This window comes from Gorilla gorilla, chromosome X, assembly GCF_029281585.2.
Source record: "Gorilla gorilla gorilla isolate KB3781 chromosome X, NHGRI_mGorGor1-v2.1_pri, whole genome shotgun sequence".
NCBI lineage: Eukaryota > Metazoa > Chordata > Mammalia > Primates > Hominidae > Gorilla > Gorilla gorilla.
In genome coordinates, this window is record NC_073247.2 from 55,124,694 (window position 1) to 55,140,585 (window position 15,892).

The 15,892-nt window shown below is 42.1% G+C and overlaps 1 protein-coding gene across 1 annotated transcript; it reads left to right on the forward strand.

The window, feature by feature from the left end:
* The first annotated feature begins 6,360 nt into the window (after positions 1–6,360).
* LOC101145104 (small ribosomal subunit protein uS2-like) lies at positions 6,361–7,374 on the forward strand. The gene has a single exon (XM_055375522.2). It carries the CDS (start codon positions 6,416–6,418, stop codon positions 7,301–7,303), a length of 888 nt encoding a protein of 295 aa, XP_055231497.1. The 5' UTR covers positions 6,361–6,415; the 3' UTR covers positions 7,304–7,374.
* The last annotated feature ends 8,518 nt before the right edge of the window (positions 7,375–15,892 follow it).

Consider the following 15,892-nt stretch of genomic DNA (forward strand, 5'->3'; position numbering starts at 1 on the left):
GATCACTTCAGGTCAGGAGTTCGAGGCCAGCGTGACCAACATGGTGAAACCCCGTCTCTACTAAAAATACAAAATTAGCCAGGTGTGGTGGCACACACCTGTAATCCCAGCTACTTGGGAGGCTGAGGCAGGAGAATCGCTTGAACCCGGGAGGCGGAGGTTGCGGTGAGCCGAGATCGCACCATTGCACTCCAGCCTGGACATCAAGAGTGAAACTCCATCTCAAAAAAAAAAAAAAAGAAAGAAAGAAAGAAAAGAAACCACCTGGGGAAAACTTGTTTGAAAATGCAGATTCCTGGGTCCACTGATGACCTACTGAATGAAACTCTCTGAGGGTGGGACCAATAACCTGCAATTTAATATACTTCTTCGGAGATTCTTATGCACACTAGCATTTGGGAGCCACTTTGAAAAAGCTTTTTGGGGTGGTGAAAATGATGATCTGGCAATGTGAATGTGGGTCCTTTAAAACATATCTGAAGGAATTGGAACCCTTGTGCGTTACTGGTGGGAATGTGAAATGGCGCAGTGGCCGTGGAAAATGATATAGATATAACTCAGCAAATTAAATATAAAATTACTGTGTGAGCCAGCAATCCCACTTCTAGGTATATAGCCAAAAGAAATGAAAGCAGGGACTCAAACAGATACTTGTACACCGATGTTATTAGCAGCATTATTCACAATAGCCAAAAGTTGGAATCAAGCCAAGTGTCCATCAACAGAGGAATGAATAAACAGGAAATGTGGTATGCACCTACAATGGAGTATTATTCAGCCTTAAAAAGGAAGGAAGTTCTGACACATGGGACAATGTGGATTAACCTTGAAGATATTACGCTGGTGAAATAAGCCAGACACAAAAGGACAAATAAAGTTTGATTCCACTTATATGAGGTGACTCGAGTTTGACTGAATTTGACTATACTCATAGAGTTGCCAGAGGCTGGAAGCAGGGCAGAATTAGGGAGTTAGTGTTGAATGGATATGGAGTATCATTTGGGGAACACAAAAAGTTCAGGGATGGATGGTGTGACCATTGCACAGTAATATGAATGTGCTCAATGCCATAAAATTATACACTTAAAAATTGATTAAAATGATAACTTTTTTTTTTTTCCAGATGGAGTCTCACTCTGTCACCCAGGCTGGAGTGCAGTGGAGTGATCTCGGCTCACCGCAACCTCCGCCTTCCGGGTTCAAGCGATTCTCCTACCTCAGCCTCCCAAGTAGCTGGGACTACAGGCACCTGCAACAATGCCTGGCTAATTTTCGTATTTTTAGTAGAGATGGAGTTTCGCCATGTTGGTCAGGCTGATCTCCAACTCCTAACCTCAGGTGATCTGCCTACCTCGGCCTCCCAAAGTGCTGGGATTACAGGCGTGAGCCACCATGCCCAGCCTAAGATGATAAAACTTTTAACTTTTTTGTTTTGTTTTGTTTTGGAGACAGTCTCCCTCTGTCGCCCAGGCTGGAGTGCAGTGGTGTGATCTCGGCTCATTGCAACCTCCACCTCCCAGGTGCAAGCGAATCTCGTGCCTCAGCCTTCCAAGTAGCTGGGATTACAGGTGCCCACCACCATGCCCAGCTAACTTTTGTATTTTTTTTTAGTAAAGACGGTTTCACCATGTTAGCCAGGCTGGTCTTGAACTCCTGACCTCAAGTGATCCGCCACCTCGGCCTCCCAATGTGCTAGGATTACAGGCGTGAACCACCACACCCGGCCATTTTTAACTTTTATAGAGTTATGTATATTTCACTCCAGTTAAAACACACACACACACACACACACACGTGTCTGTGACCAGCATTCCTTTGCTTTGCCTGAAGTGGAAATAAAAAAGGCTCTCACCAGGAAGCGACCACAGAAGTGTGGGTCAAGTTCAAGCTCAGATGCAGAAGGTTATAACCATCTCACAATGTATCTTGCATCCAGCCTTATTGGAAGACAAGGGCTTCCAGGTTACTTTACATTGTGATTTAAAGTGTTCAGCAAACTAACACAGAAACAGAAAACCAAATACCACATGTTTGCACTTATAAATGGGAGCTGAAGGCCGGGCGTGGTGGCTCACGCCTGTAATCCCAGACTTTGGGACGTCGAGGAGGGCAGATCACCTGAGGTCAGGAGTTTGACACCAGCCTGGCCAACATGGTGAAACCTCTTCCGTACTAAAAATACAAACATTAGCCAGGTGTGGTGGCGGGTGGCTGTAATTCCAGCTACTCGGGAGGCTGAGGCAGGACAATCGCTTGAACCCGGGAGGCAGAGGTTGCAGTGAGCTGAGATCTCGCCACTGCACTCCAGCCTGCCTGGGCGACAGAGTGAGACCCCGTCTAAAAATAAATGAATAAAATTTAAAAATAAAAAATAAGGGCCGGGCGTGGTGGCTCACACCTGTAATCCCAGCACTTTGGGAGGCCAAGGCGGGCGGATCATGAGGTCAGGAGATCGAGACCATCCTGGCTAACACAGTGAAACCTCGTCTCTACTAAAAATACAAAAAATTAGCCAGGCGTGGTGGCGGGCACCTGTAGTCCCAGCTACTCGGAAGGCTGAGGCAGGAGAATGGCGAGAACCCAGGGGGCGTAGCTTGCAGTGAGCCGAGATCGCGCCACTGCTCTCCAGCCTGGGCGACAGAGCGAGAGTCTGTCTCAAAAAAAAAGAAAAAGAAAAATAAGGCCAGGCGCGGTGGCTCACGCCTGTAATCCCAGCATTTTGGGAAGCCGAGGCGGGCGGATCACGAGGTCAGGAGATCCATACCATCCTGGCTAACACGATGAAACCCCGTCTCCACTAAAAATACAAAAAGAAATTAGCCGGGCGTGGTGGTGGACGCCTGTAGTCCCAGCTACTCGGGAGGCTGAGGCAGGAGAATGGCGTGAACCCGGGAGGCGGAGCTTGCGGTGAGCCAAGATCGCGCCACTGCACTCCAGCCTGGGCAACACAGTGAGACTCCATCTAAAAAATAAATAAATAAATAAATAATAAAAACAAATGGCAGCTGAATGGTGAGAACACATGGACACATAGTGGGGAACAACACACTGAGGCCTGTCGGAGGGTGGGGTTGTGGGAGGAGGGAGAGCATCCGGAAGAATAGCTAATGGATGCTGGGCTTAATACCTAGGTGATGGATTGATCTGTGCAGCAAAACACCATGGCACATGTTTACCTTTGTAACAAAACTGTACATCCTGTACATATACCCCTGAACTTAAAATAAAAGTTGGAAGAAGAAAATTAAAGTGTTCATTTAGGGCTGCAAATCTAGATATTGTTAGTGAAAAGTTACCAAGGTCCCTGATTGGCCCAGCATGACAGGAATTATAGTCCTGAGCTCAAAGCAGAAACAAAAGCCAACAAAAGAATGCTGTTTTTTTCTAGTATTTGAAAACCTTAGCTAACAGTTATATTAAGCTGGAAATACTTATGTCTTCTACTAAAAAGCCCTAGATTTAGAAAGCCAATGTTGTTCTCAGGGCATCATTGGTTGATGCTAATCCATATTTTCCCTCTTCTTTACTGTTGGGAAACTGACCAATTTTACTACATAAAAGGGGCAGATTCAAGTGGTTTGCAAGCTATTTAGAGTAACTTTTTGACAAGTGTAGGCTGCTTTAGCAAAAAGCTTGGGAAGGCTGGAGGCAGAGTCATTGGAGAAGTTTTAAACTCAATAAATCACAATACAATCTCACTAAAAACTCTGAATTATGGATTTCTGAGACTTGAGATTAATTTCCTCAAATGCAAGAAGTTAATAAGTGGCAGACCATGCCAGAGTAGATCATGGCAGACCTCTTTTAATGTAATGATACAAATCTGTTTTTGTTTTTAGGATCTGCCCTTATTTTCAAATCCAAATATTCCTCCCAATTTGTTGAACCATATTCCCCTTTTATCTGCCAGCCTTGGGCAGACTAAACCCCAGAGCCTCATATAAGAAGACTCTGACATGGGAAAAGACTCTCACTACATTGTTAACTCAAATAAATACATGTAAAATAGAAATGGACTATACAGTATGTGCCAGTTATGTTTTTTTTTTTTTTTTTTTTGAGACGGAGTCTCGCTCTGTATCCCAGGCTGGAGTGCAGTGGCACGATCTCGGCTCACTGCAAGCTCCGCCTCCTGGGTTCACCCCATTCTCCTGCCTCAGCCTCCTGAGTAGCTGGGATTACAGGCGCCCGTCACCATGCCCGGCTAATTTTTTTTATTTTTAGTAGAGACAGGGTTTCTCCATGTTGGTCAGACTGGTCTCGACCTCAGGTGATCCACCCGCCTTGGCCTCCCAAAGTGCTGGGATTACAGGCGTGAGCCACCAAGCCCAACTCATTTGCATTTCTCTAATGATCAGTGATATTGAGCTTTTTTTCATATGCTTGTTGACCCCATGTATGTCTTCTTTTGAAAAGTGTCTGTTCCTGTTCTTTGCCCACTTTTTAATGGGGGTGTTTGTTTTTTTCTTGTAAATGTGTTTAAATTCCTTATAGATGCTGGATAGTAGACCTTTGTCAGATGCATAGTTTGCAAATATTTTCTCCCATTCTGTAGGTTGTCTGTTTACTCTGTTGATAGTTTCTTTCGCTGTGCAGAAGCTCTTTAGTTTAATTAGATCCCATTTGTCAAGTTTTGCTTTTGTTATGATCATTTTTGGTGTCTTTGTCATAAATTCTTTGCCCGTTCCTGTGTGAAGGATGGTATTGCCTACGTTGTCTTCCAGGGTTTTTATAGTTTTGGGTTTTACATGTAAGTCTTTAATCCATCTTGAGTTGATTTTTGTATATGGTGTAAGGGGTCCAGTTTCAATCTTCTGCATATGGCTAACCAGTCATCCCAGCACCATTTATTGAATAGGGAGTCCTTTCCCATTGCTTGTTTTTGTCAGCTTTGTCAAAGATCAGATAGTAGTAGGTGTGCAGATTTATTTCTGGGCTCCCTATTCTGTTCCACTAGTCTATGTGTCTGCTTTTGTACCAGTACCATGCTATTTTGGTTACTGTAGCCCTGTAGTGTAGTTTGAAGTCAGGTAACGTGATGTCTCCAGCTGGGCATGGTGGTACACACCTGTAGTCCCAGCTACCCAGGAGGCTAAGGTGGGAGGGTCTCTTGAGCCAGGGAGGCCAAGGCTGCAGTGAACCATGATCACACCACTGCACTCCAGCCTAGGTGACAGAGCAAGATCTTGTCTCAAGTAAACACACACACAAATAAATTAATTAAGTAAATAAATCAGAAGTGTTTGGGCTGGGGACGGTGGCTCACACCTGTAATCCCAGCACTTTGGGAGGCTGAGGCAGGTGGATCACGAGGTCAAGAGTTCAAGACCAGCCTGGCCAACATGGTGAAACCCTGTGTCTACTAAAAATACAAAAATTAGCTGAGTATGGTGGCGGGTGCCTGTAATCCCAGCTACTCAGCAGGCTGAGGCAGGAGAATCATTTGAACCCGGGAGACAGAGGTTGCAGTGAGCTGAGATCGTGCCATTGCATTCCAGCCTGGGCAATAAGGCAAGACTCCATCACACACACACACACACAAAAAAAAAAAAAAAAAAAAAAAGAAGAAGTGTTTGGCAGGCAAAAGCAAAAAAAAAAAAAATCTATTATTGCAGGTAAAGATATTTAAGAGCATGAAAAATTACATTCTTGAACCGTTTCCTCCTCAATCTTTCTATCTTGAGTTTGATTTTTTTTGTTTGTTATGTACAATTCTATCTATTTTTGAAAGTAATACATACTTGCTAAAGGAAAATTTGAAGACTCAGAGAAACACAAAGAAAAAAATTTTTAAATACCTGTAATCTTACCAGGCAGACATAACCACTGTTGCCATTTTGGTATATGCCTTCACATTTTTTTTATATGTACATATGCAATAAAAGTATGCTATTTTTGTAGTCTGCTGCTTTTACTTATCAATATGTCATAAATGCTGGGTTTTCTGAATCAATATCCCCCAAAAATGACTTTACACTATTAAAGTGCCTAACAGCCTTTAGTTTAGCCTGTATAAAAATTAGAAATGTTCTAATTAGGAGGAGCTAATTTCATATATCTTTTCTCTATCTGTTCTATTTTTTGGGAAAAAAATAACAACAAAAAACAAAAAATATCTTGACTTTTTCTTCTCTTCGTTGAAGATCTTCCTGTGACCTTATTTGTGAAGCTATTCCAGCCAATGGAATTGGCTATTATATCATCCATATCAAGATGATTATGAATATCTGAGGTTAATATTTTATTAAATTTTTAACATTTTATCCAATAACTGATAAATAAAAGTAACGTTTGTGTTAACCAGAGTATATCTAACCTCATTTAAAATCTAACCCTGGCTTTCCGCGCTACCTACAGAGGGGTCCATATGGCGTTGTTCTGGATTCCCGTCGTAACTTAAAGGGAAACTTTCACAATGTCCGGAGCCCTTGATGTCCTGCAAATGAAGGAGGAGGATGTCCTTAAGTCCCTTGCAGCAGGAACCCACTTAGGCGGCACCAATCTTGACTTCCAGATGGAACAGTACATCTATAAAAGGAAATGTGATGGCATCTATATCATAAATCTGAAGAGGACCTGGGAGAAGTTTCTGCTGGCAGCTCGTGCTGTTGTTGCCATTGAAAACCCTGCTGATGTCAGTGTTATATCCTCCGGGAATACTGGCCAGAGGGCTGTGCTGAAGTTTGCTGCTGCCACTGGAGCCACTCCAGTTGCTGGCGACTTCACTCCTGGAACCTTCACTAACCAGATCCAGGCAGCCTTCTGGGAGCCACGGCTTCTTGTGGTTACTGACCCCAGGGCTGACCACCAGCCTCTCACAGAGGCATCTTATGTTAACCTACCTACCATTGCTCTGTGTAACACAGATTCTCCTCTGCGCTATGTGGACATTGCCATCGCATGCAACAACAAGGGAGCTCACTCAGTGGGTTTGATGTGGTGGATGCTGGCTCGGGAAGTTCTGCGCATGCGTGACACCATTTCCCGTGAACACCCATGGGAGGTCATGCCTGATCTCTACTTCTACAGAGATCCTGAAGAGATTGAAAAAGAAGAGCAGGCTGCTGCTGAAAAGGCAGTGACCAAGGAGGAATTTCAGGGTGAATGGACTGCTCCAGCTCCTGAGTTCACTGCCACTGAGCCTGAGGTTGCAGACTGGTCTGAAGGTGTACAGGTGCCCTCTGTGCCTATTCAGCAGTTCCCTACTGACGACTGGAGCGCTCAGCCTGCCACGGAAAACTGGTCTGCAGCTCCCACTGCTCAGGCCACTGAATGGGTAGGAGCAACCACTGACTGGTCTTAAGCTGTTCTTGCATAGGCTCTTAAGCAACATGGAAAAATGGTTGATGGAAAATAAACATCAGTTTCTTAAAAAATAAATAAATAAATAAATAAAAATAAAATCTAACCCTGGGCTGGGCACAATGGCTCACACCTATAAACCCAGAACTTTGGGAGGCTGAGGCAAAGTTTTGCCTCACTCGGCTGATCACTCGGCTAATTTTTTTTTTTTGAGACAGGATTTTACCATGTTGGGCAGACTGGTCTCGAACTCCTGACCTCAAGTCATCCGCCCATCTTAGCCTCCCAAAGTGCTGGAATTACAGGCATGAGCCACTCTGCCCGACCAATTTTTTTGAATCTTTTCTTCCTTATGACACACAAAGTTGCTCAGCCCATCTCTATTTTTTAAAATAAAAATAAAATCTACCTACGTTGGAAGAGGATTTGCTGTTGCTCTTTTGTTCTTGAACAGATCACTGAGGGACTCAAGAAGGTATGCCTATCCTTTCCAGAAAGTTTGCCACTCTTCAGAAGTCTGAGTCAAGCTCTAGGATTAGAACTCCACAACTTTATCCCTGTCTTCACCTCCAAGCCCCTGATTAACTGATCTATGTTAGAAGAACATCTGGGCTTGTCTGTTGTTCATCTCCAAGACTCCTACCTCCTGTATTCACCTGCTGAACAGGAAGAATCTATCACGTACCATGTTTTATAGTAGGTGCTATGCATGAATTCGAGAAAGCTGCTGGTGTCTGTGTTTGGAAATCCTCAGGTTAATGATAAACCTTGAGTATTTAATCTGTTGGTGTTTTATTGTTTTGTTTTGTTTTTTGTTGTTGTTGCTGTTGTTTGTTTTTTTCCGGTCTGTGGTGGGCCGAATAATAGCCTCCCAAAGATATCCCATCCTAACCCCTGGAGCCTATAAATATGTCACGTTCCATGGTAAAAACGGATTTTATAGGTTGTGGTTAAGGTTATGGACTTTAAGATAAGGAACTCATCCTGAATTATCTGAATGGGCCCAATCTAATCATATGAGCTCTTAAAAGCAGAGAGCTTTCTCTGGCTGGAAGCAGAAGAAAGATATGGGCAGAAGTCAGAGAGATTTGAAGCATAAGAGGGACTTGACCTGCCATTGCTAGAGAGAGCCACATGGAAAGCATGAAAAGGAATGCAGGCAGCCTCTAGCAGCAAAGACCAGCTCCTGACTGACAGCCAGCAAGAAAATGAGGATCTTAGCCCTTAAATCACAAGACACTAAATTCAGCCAACAGTCCAAATGAGATTGAAAGTGGATTATTTCCCAGAACCTCCAGAAAGGCTCTGCCAAAACCTTGCTTTTGGCATTGTGAGACCCTAAGCTGAAGACCCGGTTGAACCATGCTATTCCCAGATTTTTGACCTACAGAGCTGTAATAAGTGGATGTTGTTTTAAGCCACTAAATTTGTGGTATTCTGTTATGGCTGCCAAAACTAACGTGCAGCCTGTAATTAAAATCTACCCTTTTCTCAAAATCTACCCTTGAGAAATAAGGTCCATTTTAAAACTTAATTATTAGGTTAAAAATAGAGCTCTCGGTTTGCATGGTGGCTCACACCTGTAATCCCAGCACTTTGGGAGGCTGAGGCAGGCAGATCACAAGGTCAGGTGTTCAAGACCAGCATGGCCAACATGGTGAAACCCAGTCTCTACTAAATATACAAAAAATTAGCCAGGCATGGTGGTGCACGTCTGTAATCCCAACTACTCAGGAGGCTTAGGCAGGAGAATCGCTTGAACCCGGGAGGTGGAGGTTTCAGTGAGCCAGGATCACGCCACTGCACTCCAGCCTGGGTGACAGAGAGAGATTCCATCTCAAACCAAAAAAAAAAAAGCTCTCTGTAACGCAGGAATATTAACATATGAATTATGATATCATTATGATTTGTTCAGAAAACTCCAAAACAAAATAATGATTGCATTACTAGAAACCAACTAAATTGGGGCGCAACACTATATAAATTCCCTACTTACTTCTAGGATCATTCCTTTAGAGGATTGCAGATGTTTTGCATTTAACATTTATCATAATTTAAAAAGAAAAGGGGAAAGATAGTCTTTTTTTTTTTTTTTGAGACAGAGTCTCGCTCTGTCACCCAGGCTGGAGTGCAATGGTGCGATCTCGACTCACTGCAACCTCCGCTTCCAGGGTTCAAGTGATTCTCCTGCCTCAGCCTCCCAAGTAGCTGGGATTACAGGTGCCTGCCAACTCGCCAGGCTAATTTTTGTATTTTTAGTAGAGATGGGGTTTCACCTTGTTGGTCAGGCTGGCCTCGAACTCCCGACCTCAGGTGATCCACCTGCCTTAGCCTCCCAGTGTGCTGGGATTACATGCGTAAGCCACTGCACCCGACCAAATTGGAATATATTTTAACTTTTACAAGACTATTGCCAGGCGTGGTGGTGCACACCTGTAGTCCCAGCTACTCGGGAGGCTGAGACAGGAGAATCGCTTGAACCCAGGAGGTGGAGGTTGCAGAGAGCTGAGATCGTGGCACTGCACTCCAGCCTGGGCAAAGGAGCGAGACTCCATTCTCAAAAAAAAAAAAAAAAATATATATATATATATATATATATACACATATATATATATTCCAATTCAAGTACTCTATATACTGTCTATTGTTATCTTTGTGTGTGAAAGGGGATGAGAATATGTAAGGCTACTTCAAAATGATATTGATACATCATTCTGAAACACAGAGAAGCTTAAGATTCCAATCTCATTATTGCAAGGTGGCAGTTTTCCTCTTCCCCATTCCAATAAAGTCAGAGCCTATTGAAATGCAATCCAAGCCAGACAGAAATTAAGAGACAGAGTTAAGAAGGGTTCCCAGAAACAAGAAGCAGCCAGTTTGCAGGCAGCCAATTTCAGAGGTCAATACATTGACTGTGTCTATCTTTTTAGATCATCATATTCTGCTTCAGGCTTTGATGTGGTCAGAGAAAAGAAGCCACAAAGAAATACATCAGGGGAGCCCTAATGATGTGCAACGTGGGCTGTGGGTGGCCCAAACCCACAGCGATGCTTCCTTGTTATTACTAATAATTGCTTAGCATTATTGGATGGTTGCCTGATGTGTGTGAGATCATTTGGGGAATAAAAATGTTTTGAACACTGACATAGAGCAAATTTTTCTGATCTGTGTTATTTTTATGATGTTCCTTGTATGCACATTGTGACCAAACTCATGTTTGCTTTGGTTTTTGAGATTTCTCAGGTAGGCATTAAGGAAGATGCATTCAATTATTTGAAATGTTTATTGAAAAATACAAGTGCCTTGATATGCCCTGTTCCAGGAGCCACATTGGAAAAATCCTATAAAATATAATTAAAATTGATACAGAATTGTATTTATACAGTCTACAATTCCAAGTATTTCCAGTGAGGGTAAGACTAGACACAAAGTTGGAACATATTAAATAGATTGTTTATTTAAAGTGTTAGGATGGATGATCATATAACACAATTCCATGTGAGACAAACACAATCCTATTAAGATTATGCATGCAACAGCCAAATCTGAAATAATCAGATTTCTTAAATTTATTTGAAATAGAATTACCATTATTGTTTTTGTATCACATTTATAATTTTGCACTACTTTTAATCTCTACTATTGCCTTTAGCCATTGTAATATTAGTAAGTAGCAGCTTCAAAAAACATATTGTATTAAAAAGGAAAAATGATAATTTTACTACGGGGAAATATGGAGGTTACCTCCTTTTTTTTTTTTTTTTTTTTTTTTTTTTGAGACAGAGTCTTGCTCTGTCGCCCAGGCTGGAGTACAGTGGTGTGATCTCGGCTCACTGCAAGCTCCGCCTCCCGGGTTCACGCCATTCTCCTGCCTCAGCTTCCTGAGTAGCTGGGACTACAGGCGCCCGCCACCACGCCCGGCTAATTTTTTGTATTTTTAGTAGAGACGGGGTTTCACCGTGTTAGCCAGGATGGTCTCGATCTCCTGACCTCATGATCCGCCTGCCTCAGCCTCCCAAAGTGCTGGGATTACAGGCGTGAGCCACTGCGCCCGGCGGTTACCTCCTTAACCAAGTAATTCAAGGTAGCATCATCAATAATGGGACAAGCTGCCTCCTGATATGCACTGAGAATAACACAACGTTGTTTCTCTGGTGTTCTCCGCCAAGTATACACAATATAAGTATGACTATAGTCCCAGCTACTTAGGAGGCTGAGGTGGAAGAACGGCTGAAGCCCAGAAAATCAAGGCTGCAGTAAGCCACTGGACCCCACTCTGGACAACATAGCAAGACCCCATCTCTAAAAGAAAAGAAATATACAAACCTAAATTGAGGGATATTCTACTAAACAACTATTATTATAGTACTATTTTTAAATGTCAATGTCATGATAGACAGAAAGTGAAAAAATTGTTTCAGACTTTAAAAGTTTAGAGAAGATCTGACTGCTAAATGTGAGATATGATCCTAGATCGGATTCTAGATCAAGGGAGAAAAAGTTGCTATGAAGAACATTATCAGGGGCCGAGCGCAGTGGCTCACGCCTGTAATCCCAGCACTTTGGGAAGCTGAGGTGGGAGGATCACCTGAGGTCAGGAGTTCAAGACCAGCCTGACCAACATGGAGAAACCCTGTCTCTACTAATCATACAAAATTAGCTGGGCGTGATGGCATGCGCCTGTAATCCCAGCTACTCGGGAGACTGAGGCAGGAGAATCACTTGAACCCGGAAGGCAGAGGTTGCGGTAAGCTGAGATCACGCCATTGCACTCCAGCCTGGGCAACAAGAGTGAAACTCCATCTCAAAACAAAACAAAAAAGAGAACATTATCAGGATAACTGGCAAAATTTCAGTATGTACTATGTACCACAGCACAGTATTGTAGCAATATTACATTTTCTGAATTTGATTATTTTGCTATGTTTATGAAAGAGAATGTCCCTGTTCTTTAAAAAAATACACTTTTAAGTTTTGAGAAGGAAAAGGGGCATGAACTCTGTGACTACTCTCGAATGGTTTACAAAACTAATAATAATAACAACAAAACAATAATATGTATATGCATATATATAGAGAGAGGAAAAAAATGTGTTGCAAAATGCTAACAACTGGTAAATCTAGGTGAAAGACATACCCAAGATCTTTGTATTAATTTTTCTAAATGAAATCCATCCATAAATTTAAATTATTTCCAAGTAAAAAGTTAAAATGAAATGAAATAAAAGATAAACCTAAGAAACATGGCAATTATGACAATTCTGAGACGCCAACTCTACACCTTGCTCAAAAATAGGTAAATCTTAATTCAACTCAATTAAACTGCATAAGCTTTTCGGTTAAATTTGTGCATAAATATTTTACCCCAAGTTAATACTGATTCCTTATCAATGTCCTCTTTGCTTTCTCACCAACAAATATTATTCAAGGGGATGTTGCTGGAAGGAAAGACCACATTGAGCTGAACTATTGACCTTCTGAGAGATTTGCACTTCCTCAAAGCAACACAGCAGGATTGAAACAAGCAGACAGGATTACAAGCTGTTTACACCACAATTTCAGTGCCACTCTTAAGCGGAATTGACCTAGAAACAAGATGTATTCATGGAGACTTCTACCTGCCAACTCCCCAGAAACTACCTCATACCAAACTTTTCATTAAGAAACAGGTAACTCAACACTCTTTTCCCACTACTGTTATTGCTATTGCAGAAATATAACAATGTTAGCACTATAAAATTAAATTCTGCTTATTTAGATAAGGCAAAAGGTAATGCCATTTCATTTTAAACAATTCTGCTTTTAATAGTACATTTTAAAATAGTTTCTTCCTTAAAAAGGAAAATACAATGTGTACATTTATACAATCGCAAATAGAATTTTCTATTACAGAATTCATATCTCAATTGTTGTCAATGAATGTGCACAATCTATATAGCATATTTTAAGTTGGCAAATAGAATGTGCCAGAGAAATATATTACACCTTAAGACTTTAATTTCCCTCAACCTATTTATGACAGATACAGCTAGCCAATAAAAAGAAAAGGAATGAAAATATAGAAAAGAATCCTATGCCTTCTCACTGCCCAGTCCTCACACTCATGATTCTCCCGGGGATGAGTTATAATTGCCTCCTGGGAGGGAGAAAAAAGAGACATGAAATCCGGCTCTGATAGTGTAAGAGATTGCTAATCACCAAGACAACAGTAATCACAGGACTAAACTACAAAATCCAGGGACCACAAGCAAATGAGTCAGCAGCAATTATTTAACAGCCTAAAAATCAGCTTCATGGGGGAAAATGCGTTAGGGTCCCATGAGCCTAAAGGGAATGGGGCTTTCTTTAAAGCATTTTTTCAAACACTTTAAAAAGAAAGGAGGCACTCCTTTGCAAAGTCTTTACTGCTTTAGAAATCATGTTAAAGATCCAGCACCAACGTTACGTTTTGTATCAATTTTTTATTCAGCAGTATATTATTTTGTGAAATTTCAAACTTTCAGAATACCACAATGAATACCCGTATATCCTTTACCAAGATTTGCCAAATGCAGCACATTTACTCTCTCCCCTTTCCCCATATATATTTCTTTTCTTTATTTCTCTTTTTTCTTGTTTCTCCTTTTTCCTCTTCTTTCTTTCTTTTTCTGAACCTTCTGAGAATTCACTGTAGATATTATGAGACTTCAATCCTAGTATTTCAATATGTACCTTTAAGAATAAAGACATTGTCCTACATTATCCTCCCATATATATTTCATTATTTCTCCTTTTCTTCCTTTCTTTCTTTTCCTGAACCATCTGAGAACTCATTGTAGATATTATGACATTTCAATCCTAATATTTCAATATGTACCTTTTTTTTTTTGAGACGGAGTTGCACTCTTGTTGCCTAGGCTGGAGTGCAGTGGCACGAACTCAGCTCACCACAACTTCCTCCTCCCGGATTCAAGTGATTCTCCTGCCTCAGCCTCCAAAGTAGCTGGGACTACAGGCTTGCACCACCACACCTGGCTAATTTTGTATTTTTAGTAGAGACGGGGTTTCTCCATGTTGGTCAGGCTGGTCTTGAACTCCCAACGTCAGGTGATCCACCAACCTCGACCTCCCAAAGTGCTGGGATTACAGGCGTGAGCCACCGCACCCAGCCAATATGTACCTTTTAAGAATAAAGACATTATCCTACGTAACCACAATATTGTTATCCCATTTGCAAACTTTGTTTTGTTTTGTTTTGAGACAGTCTTGCTCTGTTGCCCAGGCTGGAGTGCAGTGGCGCGATCTCAGCTCACTGCAACCTCCGCCTCCCGGGTTCAAGTGATGCTCCTGCCTCAGCCTCCCGAGTAGCTGGGATTACAGGAGCCGCCACCATGCCAGGCTAATTTTTGTATTTTTAGTAGAGATAGGGTTTCACCATGTTGGTCAGGCTGGTCTCGAACTCCTGACCTCAGGTGACTCACCCGCCTGGGCCTCCCAAAGGCCTGGAATTACAGGCGTGAGCCACTGCACCTGGCCCACATTTGCAAACTTTAACATTGGTACAGTACTGTTGTTTAATATACAGTCTATATTTAAATTTACTGAACTTTCCGCAAAATGCCCTTTGTAAAAGCTGGTTTTTTAAAATTCAGTTTCTAATGGAGGATCATGCATTACATGTCTCTTTAGTGTCCTTTAATCTAGAAAAGTCCCTAGCTGTTTTTCAGAATTTATTTATTTATTTATATATTTTTAAACTTATTTTTTATTTTTTGAGACGGAGTCTCACTCTGTCACCCAGGCTGGAGCACAGTGATGCAATCTCAGCCCACTGCAACCTCTGCCTCCCAGGTTCAAGCGATTCTCCTGCCTCAGACTCCCGAGTAGCTGGGATTACAGCTGTGTGCCACCATGCCTGGCTAATTTTAGTGTTTTTATTAAAGACAGGGTTTCATCATGTTGGCCAGGCTCGTCTCGAACTCCTGACCTAAGGTAATCTATCCACCTCGGCCTCCCAAAGTGCTGGGATTACAGGCGCGAGTCACCTCGCTGGCCTCTAATTTATTTTTTGGACTTTCATAGCATGGATTTTTTTTTTTTTTTTTTTCAGATGCAGTTTCTCTCTTGTCGCCCAGGCTGGAGTGCAATGGAAGGATCTCGACTCACTGCACCTCCACCTCCCGGGTTCAAGCAATTCTCCTGCCTCAGCCTCCCGTGTAGCTGGGATTACAGGTGTCTGCCACCATGCCCAGTTAATTTTTGTATTTTTATTAGAGATGGGGTTTTTACCATGTTGGCCAGGCTGGTCTCGAACTCCTGACCTCAGGTGATCCACCCACCTCAGCCTCCCAAAGTGCTGGGATTACAGGCGTGAGCCACCATGCCTGGCCACATTGATGTTTTTGAAAGGCTCCAGGCCTGTTGTTTGGTAGCTTTGGCATACAGTTTTTTGGGGAAAAACTAAGCCCCATAGTAAATTTAAAATGGAATGGAATGGTAACTTTTTAGTTGTATTCAATGCCCAGCTTTAGCTGTGACTTGTAACAAGTTTCTTAATCTTCTCTGAGACTCAGTTATCTGATTTGTTAAATGGGAATAATGATTCCTATTT